Source organism: Lacerta agilis, chromosome 7, assembly GCF_009819535.1.
Source record: "Lacerta agilis isolate rLacAgi1 chromosome 7, rLacAgi1.pri, whole genome shotgun sequence".
NCBI classification, from domain to species: Eukaryota; Metazoa; Chordata; class Lepidosauria; order Squamata; family Lacertidae; genus Lacerta; species Lacerta agilis.
Genome location: NC_046318.1, coordinates 2,845,428 through 2,864,242, shown reverse-complemented (window position 1 = coordinate 2,864,242; position 18,815 = coordinate 2,845,428). Strand labels below are relative to the sequence as shown.

Genomic DNA, 18,815 nt, shown 5'->3' with positions numbered 1-18,815 from the left:
GATGGAGGACTAGTGAAGCTGGGTCATCTAAAGGGACTGGTTCTGGGTAGGCCAGAATCATGTCTCAGTGCCAGCGCTATCTTTAGGTACCCATTGCAGATCTGTCTCTTGCTTCAGACGTTTTGCATGCTGTGGAGGTGGTCTCTTTGGTAAAAAGAAAAGCCGACAGACAGTTGACATTTTATCTCATTTGATGAGTGGGTACAGGACTTTGTATGTGAATTTGTATGTTTGTTGTTACCCTTCCTAGTGTCTTACGATGGAGGGTGGGGTACAAGTCTCATAAGTGAATGAATAGCTAAAGTACAGCAATCCCACCCCAGGAAGGGCCATAGGTAGTTTGTGCGGCAGGGAGAAGCTTGAGGGTGCCACTTCACCCTTCACTGCAGCACTGTGATAACAGAAACAAGTTCTACAGAATATTTTCAGCCTCATATGTCATTGGGACACATTACCAGACATGGTATAAAAATCTTAACAGGAGTGTATTCCCACCCACCCTGCACGTTTAAAGAAGGGTTAAAAATACTGTCGCCTACAGAAATTAATTTCAAACATACATGGTTAAAACCTTTGTAATTCAGGACTCTGTAATGTTCCTGAGAATCCCTTTTTTATCTTGCTTGTGTTAGCTGTTCCTGAAAGGGGATTTTTAAGCATTAAGATTAATTCCTGTGTGAAATGCAGCCCTGATTTGCCTGATAAATCTGCATTCGTTTTATGTTCACAGCAGGTTATGCCATTGTAATGCCAAATACAACATGAAAAGGTTCTACTAAAAATAGTTTTTTGCAATTCTGGCTTGACTTTCCCTTCCCATGCTAATGCAAGGGTGTAAACATTTGTCAATTGAATGAAATTGGGTGTTAGAACGTAGGAGACGTGGTGGGGGTAAAACAGCAGTCCCTCTAGACCGGGACTACTCAAAGTGGTGGTTCATGAACTGGGAACTGATCCCACAAGCCATTGGTTGTCATTCCTCAGGGACACCCTAAATTTGGGGGAATGCTTCAGGGACCAAATATGGTACTGGTCCCTGGCACATTGGCGTGAGGGAATTGCTAGCCCACCACATCCGATAGTTTGAGAAGCAGGGGTTTAGACCAGGGGTCAGCAAGGTTTATCTTGCCTGGGCCACATCGGTCCCACGGAGATGCCTCCATGGGTCGGATCACACTTGTGCGTGAGCGCTCTCGTTCGCGATTTTCGGCATCTGCGCATGATGGTGATCCTTAACAGCTCTGTCTCTTAGCCCTTTTACTACAGCATCTTTTCAAGGCCATGAGAATCCTCTATTGTGGAATAGTTTTCAGCCCCATCATTTCCACACAAGAAGCAAATTGCCCAAGAAAAGTGATTTGTAAGGCCTAGGGATGAATGGGGCTCTTGTGCTAATTTGTGGTTTATTCCCTTCCCCATGCCTCAGGATATAGGATCTCTTCATCCCTTGTGATAATCGTCCACAAAGATTCCACTTCAGTGAGATGGTAGAGGAAAAGGAAAACAGGATGGATGGCTTGGTTGAGCAGAAGAGTGTCCTTAAGCACACTAAAACAGCTGATGCCAAGAAGAGGAATGGGCTGATTAACACCAGAAACTTGATGGCCGAGGGCAGGGAAGGATTGGTGTCTGTGTACCCCACCCCCCAGTATCAGAGTCGGCCGATTGGTACCCTTTACTCTCCAGGCTACCCACGGAATGACCCAGTGCAACAACTCCTTGACCCCAATACACTGCCACAGACAGTGGAGTCCCGCTACCACCCGAATATCATCCTCTATTCGGAAAGCATGCTGCGATCGTGGGGAGAAAGTGTGAGTGCGGAGTGCTGTGAAACAACCTTCATTGAAGACAGGTCACCCACCAAAGACAGCCTGGGATACTCTGACGGCAAATTTGTTAGCCTCTCCACGGATGAGATCAAGATCCACACCCTCTCCTATGAAGTGGAAGAAGAGGATGACTTTCAGGAAGTAGAGGTCAGGCAGGTCTTCTTGTCATTAGTTTCAGGAGTTTTTCTGTGATGTGGTCTGGTCCAATGGTATGCCTTTATTATTACACGATTAAAGACTACTTGGAGTCCACAGAAGAGGTTGCCCGTTCCCTCTCTGCATGAGTGGCTACTCTGGGCTACCATCCTTCCAGATGGTCTCCATTGCAGGTGAGTAATTCTGCTACATCTCTCCATTAGGTCACGTATTCCCAGTGCAGAGACATAGCAGAATTACGCAGTCAGAGAATCCTTTCCTGCTCAAGTGGTGAGTTTGTTTTGAAAAATACTGTATATTTTAAAACAAACTTAAAATAAGTTTTTGCTCCTGTTTTTCAGGTGACACCACTAAGATTCTAGTGTTTGTGTATTGCCGTTTATGTGTTGCTGTTCATGTGTTTAATTAAGACCAGTGTGGGAGAATACGTATAGTCGAAACATGTTCAGTTTGCGCAGAGTGGTTGTCAGTCAACACATGTATTTAAACGAAGCTTGTACGATGTCAGTTCTTAAAATGGTGTGTGGCTTCATTGTAAGTGAAAAGTCACGAGTGAAACCCACTGGATGTTTCCTCAAAACTACCTTCATCTTCAGTTTGTGGATTTTTAGGCTACACTTGGGACAGTCCTGAAACATCAGGTGGGGGAGCAGGTAAATATTTGGCTCCCTGCTTGGTACTTGCAATATCCTCTGCCTTTGACCATGTGGTGTAGAGTAAAGGAAAATCCACTACAATCTCTCTCTCTCTCTCTCTCTCTCTCTCTCTCTCTCTCTCTCTCTCTTACACACACACACACACACACACACACACACACACAAATTTGTAAATTAGTCTGTGTTTTGCTACCCGGAGCTTAAATACATGATCTTACACACACCCTTTCAATTGAAAACATGCATTTGGAGAGAATCCCTAACTTGGCAGAGGGAGAGAGAGAGGGAGGGAGGGAGGGAGGGAGAAAAGACCTGAAATTCAGGACTGACTGTACATAGCATAGTACAGGACATAGCATTTTACATTGAAATACAGAACAAACTTAGTTGGTCTCTAAGGTGCTACTGGAAGGATTTTTGTTTGTTTGTTTGTTTTGACTATGGCAGACCAACACGGCTACCTACCTGTAACTAGGACAATCCTGTGTTATACAGGACAGGTGACAACCCTATGAGATGTCCTAAAAGACTGAGGGAAAATAGACTGCTATTGTTTTGTGTCTTTCATTTTTATTTTATTTTGGAAGCAAATGAGACTCTTCCCTTGCAGAGCCCAATGCAAGCAAAGTGAAACTGCTTTAATTTCAGTTGTTTTCAATGGGAGACATTTAAGCACACATGAAATCTATGAGACCCGAAGGTACTTTACTTCATTTGTAGTCTCGTGCGCTGTCTCGATCTTTGTGGAAAGCACACTTTAACAGTTAAAGTACTGCAATACAATTTGTGCTGGAATTAATATTCTTGCCTAGTTACCCAGCCATCCCTAATATCATTGCTCAGAGGCAGGATCCCTGGCAGACAATTATATTAGTTGCCTGACGTTGTTCCAAAGACTTGCTTCTATATATTAAATAGCACAAGCAATACATTCTTCAGCCAACAAAAAGTCCCGTGCCAACAAGGAAGCAAATTACAAAATGTGTATAGAATATAAAATGAAATCATGCAGGTCAGGATGCTGGCGCAATTTCTTTTCCATTGCACAGTCATTAGATGTTCTTTATTTTTTATTTTTTTGCAAAAGCAGAAAAAAGTCAAACTGAATATCTGATGTATTTATTTTTTACTAAGATTGGGAGAATCATAGCCCCCCCCCCTCCCTAAAGTCATGCTATCGTTTTAATTGAAATGTAGCCCTCAGGAGAAATTGAGAAACCAGGGGTGTTTCTCCACACAGCCAGAATTTTAAAAACAACAATAAAATCTAGTTTCCTCTTTCTCAGCAGCCAGTGGTGCCATCAGGGCAGGACTAAGTTGGGGTTCAAAGCCCAACTCTTTGAAGTAAACAAAGTGGTAGCCATCAAAACAGGAATCCTCCATTAAGTCCAGAGCCAGAGCCTAAAATTATCCAAGTGCACCACTGACACCAATCCATGTGCACAAAAAAACTCCAGCATTGCCCAGGTGTAAAACTTGGGTTCATTGGAATTTAGTCTGCTGACTGGCTTAATTTAATTAAGACAGTCCATGAACGGAAATAATCTTGCTTTTCTCATTCTCTCAGCCTGGTAAAAAAAAAAAAATCAATAAAATGGGGGGGGGGGTTGGACCACAGTCTTTAATGGCTCAATTTCAAATCCCTTAAAATGAAGTAAGTCTTCCCATGCCTTTTTCTTCGTTTGGCGAACGTCTGAGTTGCTTCTTCGGCAATACTATCGCCAACTACACAATGGAGTTTAGATACTAATTCTCATAGGCAATATTCCTCTCTCTCCCAGGACATTCTATAAAAGATCTCAAAGTAGCTGTCTTAATACAAAGAAATTTCAGAAATAGACTGGAAAGAGAAGTGGCTGAATTGCAACTAATCACCAAACTTAAAACCATGGAGAAACCTGGTCTGAACAAAGACATTGGATTCTTATCTCATTATACATAACTAAGCTATCTTTAGCCATCTCACCCCTTGCCTTTCCCTGCAAGACTAATTGCAGCCGTTAAGAGTCAGTCGTCAACAGGTTTTCCACACCTATCAGCTGATCACCCATTCCCACCACCCTTCTGAGTAATACCCCTCCCCACTCCCTCACTATATTTAAGGATCTGGTGACTTGTGTTACAGTGTATCTGAAGAAGTGTGCATGCACACGAAAGCTCATACCAAGAACAAACTCAGTTGGTCTCTAAGGTGCTACTGGAAAGAATTTTCTATTTTATTCCTCTCTGTTGACAGCTAATGCATTGCTTTGAGTGACTTTTCCTTGGAAATATGCTTGGTGTGCTTTCTACCATTACTCTCAGTGAGGTGCCTAAATCAGGGGTGGGTGGGGAGTTTCAGGCCTGGTGGCACCCCCACCCAACCCTCAGGAATCTCCCTAGGCTACGCCTCCTCTCCAGGCCACATTATTCATTGGCCCTGCTCCATGCCCTTCCCAAGTACTTTTGTCTTGCTGGAAGGTGTCTCTGAAGCGTGATAATGCCAGTTTGGTGTGGAGAGCCAGTTTGGTGTAGTGGTTAGGAGCGGCAGACTCGTAATCTGGGGAACCGGGTTCGTGTCTGCACTCCTCCACATGCAGCTGCTGGGTGACCTTGGGCTAGTCACACTTCTCTGAAGTCTCTCAGCCCCACTCACCTCACAGAGCGTTTGTTGTGGGGAAGGGAAAGGAGAATGTTAGCCGCTTTGAGACTCCTTCGGGTAGTGAAAAGCGGGATATCAAATCCAAACTCTTCTTCTTGCTTGCCAGCACAGAGAGCTATGGCGAGGCATGTCGCCGACTGAACAAATGCACCGTCCTTTGCTCCATCCACTATTGCCTCTGGCTCAACCCTCCACTGGCACATAGCCCCTGGGAAGTTGCTCTCAAGGGAATGCGGCCCTCAGGTTGGAAAATCTTTGCCACCGCTTGTCTTAAATAACGGTGTCCTTCCAAAACACAGTTCAAATCCTAATTTGGATTTTTATCCAAAGTGTCTCTCCTTACTTGGGTTTCATGCCAGCTTCCCAAATTCTTTTGTGTTCTTATTTTTAGCATTACTCAGATAGTCTTCAATTGCATCTTCAACCGTTCGCTCTTAAGAGTTTCTGATCACAGTACTGATCTACACGATGCGAAATGCTGATACATTGGAGAGTTCTGTTTCCCCCCAGGAAAATAATAATCTGTGCTTGCACTGAAACCTGTAGAAATATTTTTAATTCAGCCTCAGCAGTTATCTTGAGATTAGTCTACAAATCTGAAGGCTTTTAACTAAACATTTGAATGAGGGGAGAAGAAACTAAACGATTTAGCATAGTGTAGCTGCGGGTGCTGCATTTAGTTTGCGGAGACCCAAATTCAATCCCCGCACAGTATGAACTTGGACCAACCATCATCGCATTGCCTAATCCACCTCCTAGGACTGTTGTGAAGATAAAGAGGCATGCATGCCAACCAGAGTGGGAACTTGTTTCTGATACACACCTGGGCTGTAAATTCCAGGTGTAGCCCTGACGCTAGCCATTGCTTTCTTGCCAGCCTACCCTCCTTGTCAATTTCTGTCAGACACTTTATTTTTCTGTGAACAAGCTGTCAGTCACCAGTTGGCATGGTTGAGAAGGAATTCTCCCTGGATTCCTGGTTGGTAGCTAGGAGCTCGTGCTTTCACCAGGTAATTTTAATAGCAAATTATATATTTATTGGTATTGGTTCACCTGTTATGCACTCAGCGCTCTGTTCTATTCCCCTTTCAGAAGAGCTGCTGATGTATTGAATCAGCGTGAGAGATGGAAGCAAGGGCACACTGAGTGCCCACCCTCCACACAGAGGCATAGGAAGGAAGGTGGTACCCGGTGCGGAAAATTTCTTGTCACCCCTCCCCCACATTGATTTTTTTTTTTTTGGCCTGCAAAAATGGTTTTACGTTATTTCATATTTTCTTACAAAGGAATGTGGATTCTGAGCCTCTGATAACAAGTAGGCGACTATGGACAGATATTTAAATCTACAGGATGGATTGTGTTTTGGTTTGTGTTATTTTATTTATATTTATTTATTGTTTATTTATTTAATAAAAATTATCTTTAAAAACCTGCAAAGTGTTTTACCAAAACCAAAAAACCACCACAGCAGTAAAATCAAGAAAAATTAACAATCCTACTTTAAAACATACAAAAGCTAAAATATTAAGATTAAAATTACTTCAACTTCCTAAGCATCTAGGTGTGCTTGCCTAAAGAAGAATGCTTTTAGTTGGTGCCCGAAAAAAGTCTAGCAAAGGCTTTGTTGAAATTTCAGCCTTCATGACATAGGAAAACAGCCAAATAAACAGAGGAGGGTCAAAATATTAACTGATATACATGAAATTTCATATGTAGCTATATAATCCCTAGTGTAGTAAGATAAGTCCTTTGGAGCAGGCATTTAAAAAAAAGTTTTTTTTTAATGAACTGCCCTAGTAGGGCAGTAATTGTTCCTTGATAATTTGTCCCCCCCCCTCCATGATGGCACCTGGGGCAGACCGCCCCAACCCCCCTTTCCTACGTCCCTGCCTCCACATTGCACATGGCAGCTTCCTCTGCCCCCCAGCAGCCACACATACAGAATGAGCATCATGCATGAAGGCTTTCACACAGTCTGGAACCCCAGTTGGGTATGATTCTTAATTGTACAGAAGTCTTCACCCATGAAGACTTCTTTGCTGCTGGTGTTTGCACTGCATGCTCAGATGCCGCGGGATGAGCACATTTGTGGAGGCAGAGTGGTCACGTGATTGGCTTTCTTTTTTGAAGTGGGCTCCTCGTGCTCACAGGGTCCATATCCAAGGGGTGGTGGTGAAATGTTTCTGAGATATCCCCACAGAAGGGCCACTTGAGACTGGCATGCAGTGGGCAGAAGGAGTGGCATATTGGCAGCCTCCCTAGACACATCAACCAGCAGATTCAACTGCTGGCAGATGAGCTGTTAGTTGGAGTCTCTGCTCATGCTACACCAAACTTTCCTGGAAGTTATAATCAGTAAACCTGTGGACTGATTTATGGCCGAGCAAAAATACTGAAGCTATAGGGGAAAGTGGGGCACGTTGAGCCATTTTTTACTTTAAGCTCTACACACCTCAAAATAATGCACATAACAGAACACTTTTGCATTTAATATTTATTAGGTACTATTCCAAACAAAATCAAAGGGTTAATGTTTCTCATTTGATGGAATAAAATGACAAAAAAAACACATTTAAGTTTTTCAAAATAATGGATCAATGTGCCCCAGTAGTGGGGCACATTGATCCTTCATTTGGGGCACATTGAGCCATTCCAATTTAAGAGCAAAGAAGGCATTTTTACTACACAGTATAATCTTCCAAAAGAGTTTCAAAAGTATCTCAAAGTTCTTAAGAGTCAGCATCACTTCAACTTGTACTCATTAAGTGAACATGGAAATGTTACCATCTTAGAAGCACGAGCAGTTCCTCCGAAGCAGAGTGGTTTAGGCAACAATTTTACAATATCCTCAAAAGGAATCAAAGCTTCTGGTTCAGAAGAGGGAGTGAACTTGGACTGGTCATTCACTTTGGACAGAACACGTTTTAGAAATCTTACAATGAAGTCCCCATATTCATCAGTTCCGGTAACTTCAGCAACATAATGGGAAATTGTGGTTTTTCCTAAAATCTTCACAATAACAAAGTTTCCCTCTTTCACATCAGTCTTGTTGAATTCTATATTTTCTTCTTCCTCTAGTTCATCTTTAGAAAAAGGTTTCAAAATCAGTCGAGTCACTTTCAAGCAGCTAGTTCGCATTCAACTTTACTTTCATAATTTTTGACACAGCCTTTCCTGTGTATAACACAAAAACTAATAAACTATGAATATTTTCTATGGGGTACATTGAACCATGCTCAATGTACCCCATTCCCAATTGGATCAATGTGCCCCACATCACCATTTCAGACATAAATCTATTTTACGCAAAACAGGCTGGCAGCCATGACAAATATTTTAGTAGATACTGCAGCTATGTTAACTATGATCACATAAATGAAAACGTATTTCAGCTACCTTTACAAAATTTAGAGCTACATGGTTCACAATACATATAAAAAAAATTACTAAAGCTTACCTAATTTAACAAATCTGGATTTTTAAAAAAACTTCTTTGAAAACACAAACTCAAACACAATGACAATATGTAGTATCACTGTTGTTGTTGTTGTGTTGCCACAAACCTTGTATAAAAGCTAAAGTACGGTTTTAAAATGGAAAGGATCAATGCGCCCCATGGCTCAACGTGCCCCACTTTCCCCTACTAAATTCATCACACTATGCGCAGAAGGTGAATGGAAGAGGGTTTCGGTGATTTTTCCAGTAGAGTGAAATTATTAGCAGTAGCAGTTCCCCCCTTCCCCAGTTTCTTTGAAGAGTTGATGCCACAAATGGTGGAGCTCCTTTCAGTATCCACCAGTGGGCAGTTGCCATTTTTGTTTCCCACAAAGTCCAGAATAATGTTATGTCTGAGGCATTCTGGGAAACAAAAATGGCAGCTTCCAGCTGATGGCTATTGAGAAGAGCTGCACCACCACTGCAGTATCTTTTCTCTTTTTTTGTTTTTGTTTTAAAGAAATTGTTACTTTGCATCTGTCACCCATGATAAAACTGCCCCCAATGAACATTTCAAACAGTTTGGTTGCCCCTGAAATATTCCCCACTCTCATGAATTTCACCGCTCCTCACGAACGTACTGTAGCTCCTCTCCACTTTCATGCTGAAGGTTATCTATTGAGAACCTCTTCCTTAGCCTTAGTCACCGTGTCAAGTTCAGTCTTTTTTCTTGTGCCTCATTCACCCTAGCCACAATCTTAACCCAGGCTGCCTTTGGAGTTATTTTAGAGCATGACAGAACTTTGAGATTTTGCACGTGTGTGAGATGCTTTTTATATAATTGCCAAGTCACATCTTTCTCTTACAGGTAGGTAGCCGTGTTGGTCTGCCATAGTCAAAACAAAAATAAAAAATAAAAAAATCCTTCCAGTAGCACCTTAAAGGTAAAGGGACCCCTGACCATTAGGTCCAGCCATGTCCGACTCTGGGGTTGCAGCGCTCATCTCGCGTTACTGGCCGAGGGAGCCGGTGTACAGCTTCCGGGTCATGTGGCCAGCATGACTTAGCCGCTTTTGGCGAACCAGAGCAGTGCGCGGAAACGCCGTTTACCTTCCCTCTGGGGCGGTACCTATTTATCTACTTGCACTTTGATGGGCTTTCGAACTGCTAGGTGGGCAGGAGCTGGGACCGAGCAACGGGAGCTCACCCCATGGCAGGGATTCGAACCGCCGACCTTCTGATCAGCAAGCCCTAGGCTCTGTGGTTTAACCCACAGCGCCACCTGAAGTATCTGAAGAAGTGTGCATGCACATGAAAGCTCATACCAAGAACAAACTTAGTTGGTCTCTAAGGTGCTACTGGAAGGATTTTTTATTTTTTATTTTGTTTTGACATCTTTCTCTGTCTCTCTCTCTCTGGCTCCTCTCCCTCAGACACACACACACATTCAATATTTAGGAAGGCTGGTGATGGGGGAAAGCTAGTGCAGACTACTGAGAACACGAAGATAAAAGCACATATACCCAGTCTTAGTCTGCAGTCCTATAACACTTACCGGTACCCGGGAGAAGCCCCATTGAACTCTGAGACTTACTTCTAAATAGACAGTTACAGGGTTGCACTGCAAATCAGGAAGGGGGGCTGCAGATTAACTTTATTTTAAATGTATTCTAATGTTTGGTGGAAGCCGCCCAGAGTGGCTGGGGAGACCCAGCCAGATGGGCGGAGTACAAATAATAAATTATTAAATTATTATTATTATTATTATTATTATTATTCAGACACTAAACTATTTATGACCATTCTGAAGCTGCCATGCCTGATTAATGGCTGCAACTTCAAATGATTATGAATAAATTAGTACTCCTTTCAGCCATTTACTGCTGATTGATAGATGTTAAAATTTGAGAAATATTGAATAACGAAAGTTCTGAATTATGAAAAGTTAGATTAACATTTCATGGGAGGTGTCAGTGCACTGAGCTTTTCACTTGAGCTGCCATGCTCATTTATCCAGAAGTGTCTCTTTCCACAGCAAATGTTTGCTGGACCTTGGTCAATTTAATGTCTACAGAATTCACTCAGTATGGCAGTGGAATCTTATAGTATAGACGTCGTTAAAGAAAAACAACCTCATGGTCTTTGTTGGCTTTACCTTTGCAAGACATGAAATAGAACAAACCAGTCCTCATTTTCCAGATAGAGTCCAGAGCAGCAAATTAAACTCCTTCTCCAAGAACATACTGGTAGGTAAAGGGTAAAGGGACCCCTGACAGTTAAGTCCAGTTGCGAACAACTCTGGGGTTGCGGCACTCATCTCGCTTTACATGCCGAGGGAGCCGGCGTTTGCTTCCTCAGACAGTTTTTCTGGTCATGTGGCCAGCATGACTAAGCCGCTTCTAGCGAAGCCAGAACAGCACACGGAAACACCGTTTACCTCCCCGCTGGAGTGATACCTATTTATCTACTTGCACTGCATGCTTTTGAACTGCTAGGTTGGCGGTTGGCAGGAGAACATACAAGGTGGCAGGAGAACATAAAGGCCTCTCCAGATGCAAAACATAACCTGACCTTCGTGTACCAAGGCCCCGAGACCACCCCGTTCCCTAGCTGAAAAAACCAGTCAAAACACGGTATACAATACAATACAACACCTTTATTGGCATAAATAAAACAATAAGCATAGACCCATCTATATATACTGAAATTCTAAAACATACAATGTATAAGAAGGAAAGAAAGGAGGGAGGGATCTTCGGCAACCACTATTGTACAGACCAGAGCACCCCAGATTTTACTTCAAAAATCCTGGTCAAAAATTGGGCCATAGCTCTAGTGACTTCAGGAGAATCACCCCTCAGCAAAAATTGGACTATGAGTTGTTTATTAGAGGGGACCCTGGGCCATAGAGAGGACATCAAAGGATCTTCACGAAAGGTATTAAAAAGAGGGCAGTCCAGAACGATGTGGTCTATAGAATCGGGTACATTCTGACCACAGATGCAGAGTTTGTTCTGGAAGGGGATGCCTCTAAACCTTCCAGATAGCACAGCGGGGAACACAGTATATTGATTTATGGGATAAATTAAGGTCACAACTTTAGATATGAAGGTTTGGCAATAGGCATTGGGTGAAGCCACCACTAATCCACTCCAGCCCATCTGCTGAACGTGGGTCTGATGGTAAACCCAACTGGGGGTACCCTATGACTTACATTGGATAGGGGTGCCCCCCAAGAGGTCCCTGTTTGAGGAGTGGTATGGCCCCCTAGCCCCTGTCTGAGCATTGGACAGAAGCCACTCCTGGATCCGAAGCTGAGTCTCAAGGTTGGTCCTGATCCCTTGATCCAATGCTGCACAAAGATCCAACAAAAGGGTCAATTAGCCTGGCAGACCGCAATTTATTCTTTCCCTGGGCACAGGGCCAAGTGTCCCCATTGGTCAGTTGGTCCCTCACTCAGGGGAACGTCCACGACCTGCCTGCCTGCTATGAGTCGGTTCACTAGAGTGGCTCAGAGCCCGTCCACAAAACGGCCTGCCTATGAGGGCAAACAGACTTAATTCAACAGGGGAGAGGAGAAAGTGTACATAGAGTAGAATGTTAAGAATATCTGTTCAGCTTTTTGCCATTGAGAAGCTACTACAACTAAAAATGTGCCCCATTTTCTTTTTTCCAAAAGCAGCCAAGATTAATGTGCAAGTTCTAAATAATGCTAATCATAAAGATGAAGCCTGAATTTATTCCCCTTTTGGTCAAATGCTTTCTCATTTTGTGGAAAGCTCAGTTGGTGATGAACAAGAAAAAAGGGCCAACTTGCCTTCTATAGTCCCACATAGTGTGGGCTAACCCTGGCTTCTTAGAATCATAGAAACTTAGAGTTTAGAAGGGGCCCAAGGGTCATCTAGTCGAACTCCCTGCAGTGTAGGAATCTCAGCTAAAGCATCCATGACAGATGGCCACATGACCCAGAAAGCTGTCTGTGAAAAAATGCCAGCTCCCTCGGCCTGAAAGCGAGATGAGCTCCACACCCCATAGTAACCTTTGACTGGACTTAACCGTCCAGGGGTCCTTTACTTTTACCTTTTTTACCTTCCCCAGATAATGAAATGTATTCTAGAACTCTCTGGAATAGAAGTAAATGGTCATCAGCCCTCCCAGAATTTCCCTTGAAACACTAAAATTGGCAATTGATTAGGGAAAAATGTCTGGCTGTTTTTGTTTTTTGCTTTGGGGACAATTCCCAGAAATGAACAGAGCAAGCTTGTTTTTCTCAACAGTTCTTCAACCTGGCTAAGTAAGCGCACTAGGCTGCATCAGATGGATGTGTTTGGGGACCTGCCTTGTGACTCAGAAGCCTCCTTCCTACTGCAACCAAATCATCTACCAGTGTTGTTGTTTTTCATTTCACAAAGTGGCAACCTTATGATCCATGTAGTCCTCTGCTGCTGCCATGTGGTGACTCATCCTGGGAAAAAGGAGAGTGTAACTTTCCTGGGAAGGACAACTGAATGTGGGCTTTACACCACCTTCTCTAGGTTTAGGGGACTTTATGTCTGAACTTGATAGCATACTTATGATGCTGTCCACCTCTGAAATGCAGGATCACCATAATCACACACACACAGGTCCCTTGGCTTACAGAAAGGCAGGTGAAAGAGGAGAGACTCCTCAGTAGGTAGCCTTAACAAACCACCAGTCTCTACCTTGCCTGCCCCAATTCATATTACATAATCATGATATTGACCTGCCTTTAATGTTTGAAATGTGCTACGCACTGTCTACAGCCAGGGCTTACTTTTCTTTGAACAAGAGCACACTGCAGACTTAGACAGATTCCTAACAAAAAATTACAAAGACAGCCTATCTTGAGACACAATGGACTGCGCCTCAGTGGGGGGGGGGGTGTAGTCAAACTGGAATGGAAAGGAAAGAAAAGCAACACGTTTGGCACCAGCTTGGCTTCAAGAGTTGCCAGAAGGAGGTGTACAAGGCACCATCCAACTGTCTTAAGGACTCTTTATAATGTTAGCCTAGAAGATATACAGCTAGATATAGATAAATAAAGCAGAGCCTATAAGAAGCAAGCAGACTCTTAAAAACAGGCAGCAGATTCTCTGGAGGCAACTTGTGCAGCTTTCATTAAACCATATCCCCGGTTCAAGCTACAGACTCTCAGCTAAAACAAAATGAAAAATAAAAAAAAATTCCTTCCAGTAGCACTTAGATACCAACTAAGCTTGTTCTTGGTATGAGCTTTCGTGTGCATGCACACTTCTTCAGATACCAGACTCTCAGCTGTCTTTCTTCCAGGTCTGAGGCAAGCTGCCTCTTTCACCAATTCACCCCCTCCCACTGCAGAGCATCCACCTGAGACCCCACCCCTGCTCATCTGAGGAAGCACCCACAGTCGCTAGGAAATAATACATTTTTTGTCAAGGTTACGATTGTTTATTCCCAGTGATCAGGGCAGCCAAATTCAAAACAGTATTATTAATAAAGTTTGCTAGTTTTTAAGAAGCTTTTGCCTAGTCAGTTCGATTTTAATGAGTTATTTTAATAAGATATCTTCTTAAGATATAGAATAATAGAATTGTAGAGTTGAAAAGGATCCTGAGGGTCTTCTAATCCAACTCCTGGCAGTGCAGGAATCTTTTGCCCAATGTGGGGCTCAAACCAACAACCCCGACATCAAGAGCCTCATGACTAGCATGACTAACCTGGCCAGTTAGCCCTGGTGATCCCATTGATGTTTGTTTTTATGCTGTTTTTAAAGTTGTTTTAATCATTGTCTTACATTTGTTGTTAGCCGCCCTGAGCCCGGTTTTTTGGATCGGGAAGCACGGGGTAGAAATAAAAATTTATTATTATTATTATTATTATTATTATTATTATTATTATTATTATTATTATTCTCCACCAGCTAAGCTATCCCAGCTATATAGCAAACTTTAAATAAACGACCACAGATCCAAGAGGGGCAGGCAATAAGAACTTGCCTCTCTAATGAGTGTCCCTCTTTACGTGCCCTTCCTCTTGCTGTTCCAGAGCGATTATTCAAGTGACACCGACAGTGAAGACCATTTCCTTATGATGCCGCCCAGGGACCATCTCGGACTCAGTGTGTTCTCCATGCTCTGTTGTTTCTGGCCACTGGGAATTGCTGCCTTCTATTTGTCACATGAGGTAATGTAGAATTCTGTTATCTCAATTAGCAGTGTATGCAGGCATGCGCTGCCCTGTTTATGCTGAGGGCATGATGAAACCATGGACTGGGTATGAAGGTGGCAGGATAACCTTGCGCCTCCATTTTTATATACTGTGTAGCGACTATTCCCCTCTCTGGTTTGATATTTTAAGCTTGCCTTATCGACTGTACTCAGGAGTTCTGTCTGTTTCATGCATTTGAAATAGAGGAGATAAATTCTCAGCGCAGGTGCTTGGATGGCTTTACTTTAGGCCAAACATGCACAAGCTCATCATGCAAGAGGTTGGTTGTCAGAAGTAATAATTTAGAATTCTAAAGCTTAGCTTATTAAAATTTGATATGTCACTGAAAGTTTCAACCCTTCAAAAGAAGAGAATTGGGACTGAAAGACCAAGGGGAAATGTGGGTGCATGAAGCATAAGTTGAAAGCAAACACAATATACAGGACTATAGGATGTGGTTATTGCTTACATGAGGCAGAAGTTAATGTGGGCACTTTAATGTATAATATCTATACTTCTTGGTGCATTTGAATTTGTGCCTTAATTTTTCTTTCAAACTGAAGGGCTTTTGATCCTAGAATGCATTCAAATGAAGCACAAAACCAAGACCATTTTTGATGAGAGATCAAAAAAGCATTGAGGCTCTGCCAACATTGTTCATGTAGGATAGAACTGAATCCATCTGGTTCCTTCCATTGCTATTTTTAAATGCCTGTGCAAGGCTGTGATCTAGTCCTCGCTTACCTGGGAAGGAGCCTCATTGAATTCAATTGAGCTTACTTCTCAGCACACATGTATAGATTGCAGTACGAAACTCAAATCTTTGTTCTCTCACCTGACACCTTGACTATTTCCCACCTCTCTCCTCCCACTGAGTGCCTCTCATCTTACACTGAATTGTGTTTTATATAGAGCACCTACTTTGTTTCAGCACTCTAGAAATAAAATTAAAAGGGTGGAAGGAAGTCATTCAAATGTGCATTCCTGCTACTGTGAATTTGACAGTCACTTTATAGACTGATTTCAGCAACTGGCTTCCTTCTGTCGCAAAATCCCTAAAAATATACCCATTTTCACGAGCGCATGGCACATATGATCATATAAATGTCACCAGCCCCTATGAACTGCTGTCAGGATTGCCAATTTCTGCCACTTGTACAGTGCTATTGCAAATACATTACTGTAGACAAAACTAAAACAGTGGAGACATCCTAGGCTAATGAGTGAGAATGCTCTTAATGAGTGAGGATGCTCTAAGGCAATAGACATTTAAAGATGATCGATGCTGAAGGATCCGAGACCTTTACAAGGAAGTCTGCACTGTTATCTTTAATTCTGTCTGCTCTTGAACAAGCTGGCTTGCCCTGTGCTGCTGCTGCTGATCAGAATTCCCCAACTTAGAATTCCGTTTGTGTTTTGTGCCTGCCTTTTATTTATTAAAGCTCTTGGCCTGCTACTGGAAACATTTCAGCCTGAAGACTGTGCTAAATTGGCTCATCAGTCATCTTGATGCCAACCACAGTCTGGCCAAGTATTTTTTGTTTTTTCCTCCAAAAAGGAAAGTGCTGGAACTCATAGCCGCTGCAGAGGTGTCCTGCAGGACAGCAAAGGAGGGTTGATTTTTGGGGGGTGGCAGTGTCGTTCCTCAAGGTCATGTGAAATACACGTCTCTGGTGTCAGATTTTCTTCATCATCATCATTTAATTTGTATGCTGCCTTTCCGTAGTTAAAACCATGCTCAAGACGGCTTACAACATGAAAAGATTTACATAATTACAAAGGTGACAAAAGCAATTCCCCAGCCCAAGTGTCTGTTCAGCAGGATCAGCTTTTGTAGCTGGAGTCAGTCAGGGTCTCACCCTCCCAGGCCAGGTGGAAAAGCCTGCAAGACAGGGCGTAGGTTTTCTGGGACTCACAGGCAAGATTTTGCCATTAACCATGGCAGAATGACCTACTCTAGTTACAGCATGCTACAGCATGTTTAAAATATTGATTTCTTCATTTTGGATAAAAAAAAATAGGGGTTGTCTTATACATGGGGTCATCCTTACACAGAAAAATACGGGGTGTGTGGGTGTGTATACACTGAAGATTTGAAAGCTTAAACCTATGGCATTTTGCATGCAAAGCAGGTGTTCTGTTATGACCTAGTATGGCACATAGAAAAGTGTTCCACCTGGCCTTTATTTGCCGTGCAATAATTTAACATAACATGTTTATTTAGACATGCCTGTCTCAACATGATAATGGTTTAAGTGTTATCATTTAGATGCTCAGTTATAATATCACAAATTAACTCATCAGTAATTTTAAAACAGGACAGCTGCAGAGTAATTGCCTTTTACCATTTATGTTCATAAAAACTACAGTTGACAGGAGTTGAAGAACCGCCTAAAAAGAAAACAGACCCACTAAATCAAGCATCCAGGCAATGCAGGATAAAGCACATTATTGTAAAAGAGATGTCAAAATTATTTGACATTTAAGAAGTGGGGCTGCAGCTTAATGTGGTTCATCTGTTTATGCCAAAAATGGATACCAGGTGGCAAAGACAACTAAATTACTAACTCAGAAAGTCCTATTCAATGCACCAGTTTGTCTCTGACGGAGCAATCCTTTATCCTCCTGTGCTTGATGGAATGGATCTGACTTTGTAGTGTTTGGCTAGTTCTACATTAGCAACAGAAGCCCAAACTATACAGTGTACTAAAAGAAAAGAAAAAGAGAAAGTCTAAAGAATTAATTTTCCTCTTTAAATCATATCCAGGTTTACTAAAGAGAGCTTTTCATCCCCTTACAGACAAACAAAGCCATTGCTAAAGGGGACTTCCACCATGCAAGCTCCAGTTCACGACGAGCCCTCTTCCTGGCTGTGCTGTCCATCACTATTGGAACAGGCATCTATGTAGGGGTTGCCGTGGCGCTTATAGCGTACCTGTCCAAAAACAATCACATATGAAACTCAAAGACGTGGACTGCTGTAGAAAGCCACAGGAGGCCATGACATTTCAAATATCACTTGTTTTGACGGTAAGAAGGGCTGCTGTAATTTTGTACGATTTGAATTCTGAAGAAGAATGTTCAGGATCTATACACCCCCTCCAGTTCACTTTGAATGTTGGCAGTACAGTCATTGCAAGAAGCCAAGAAATGCAGGTTCTTTCCTGAGATCCAGATATACGTCTTCAGAGCTCATTGCTGTTCTGAGCTGGACCAAACCCAAAGGGAGCTCTGTCGCATATATACTCTTGAACGTGAGGTTCATCTGTCAAAAGGTGAGAGGCATCTGAATGTAGAGACCTGAAGCTCTACACAGCTGGCTGTTTCCTACATAAGAAAGGTGATTCCTTCTCTCGGCTTTGGATGATTGAGAAGATGAAACAGCTGGTTCAGTGCATATTCATGACCATGGCTCAAATATTACCTGCAAAGTGAATGTCATATAGGAATAGCAGGAGCCCTATGGGGGGGAAACCCCAAATGATAAGTTCTTCTGGTCCATCACATCCAGAGGTGAGGCAAAATGAGGTGGCTGCATGAAGGCAGCAGATTTGGGGTGTTGAACTCATGGAACAAAGCTGTTGAGAAAGCTTCCTGTGCAAGCTGTGTTGAAACCAAAATGAGGTGTGCAGAAGTACAGTCATGTTCTTGTGCAGCTCCTGTTCATTTCAGTGGAGCTTACATTGAGCTTCTTGGTGCATTGCTAACGAGAGGATTTGTCCCTCTCAGGTGCCAAAGTGTCTTGGGCTGGCCCTGATCCCACTCTGAAAATGACTGGCTTGCAAAGCATGCAGCTCTTTCTGGCAGCATCTCTCTTAACAAAGAGGGCATCTCCTGCAACTAAATATAAGAAGCCTGTCCACAGATTTCATGGCAAGGCATGGAGTT

At 42.7% G+C, this 18,815-nt stretch overlaps 1 protein-coding gene across 1 annotated transcript; it reads left to right on the top strand.

Annotated features, from left to right (window-relative positions):
* Positions 1–1,426: 1,426 nt before the first annotated feature.
* On the top strand, positions 1,427–18,394 carry SYNDIG1 (synapse differentiation inducing 1). The gene is made up of 3 exons (XM_033154137.1): positions 1,427–1,979; positions 14,766–14,903; positions 17,728–18,394. Exons 1-3 carry the CDS (start codon positions 1,485–1,487, stop codon positions 17,884–17,886), a joined length of 792 nt encoding a protein of 263 aa, XP_033010028.1. The 5' UTR covers positions 1,427–1,484; the 3' UTR covers positions 17,887–18,394.
* Positions 18,395–18,815: the final 421 nt, after the last annotated feature.

Coding starts and splice junctions, on each gene's coding strand:
- SYNDIG1 (XM_033154137.1), top strand. CDS start 1,485: ATGGTAGAGGAAAAGGAAAACAGGATGGATGGCTTGGTTGAGCAGAAG. Junction 1,980..14,765: donor ATGACTTTCAGGAAGTAGAG/GTCAGGCAGGTC, acceptor TTGCTGTTCCAG/AGCGATTATTCAAGTGACAC. Junction 14,904..17,727: donor CCTTCTATTTGTCACATGAG/GTAATGTAGAAT, acceptor ATCCCCTTACAG/ACAAACAAAGCCATTGCTAA.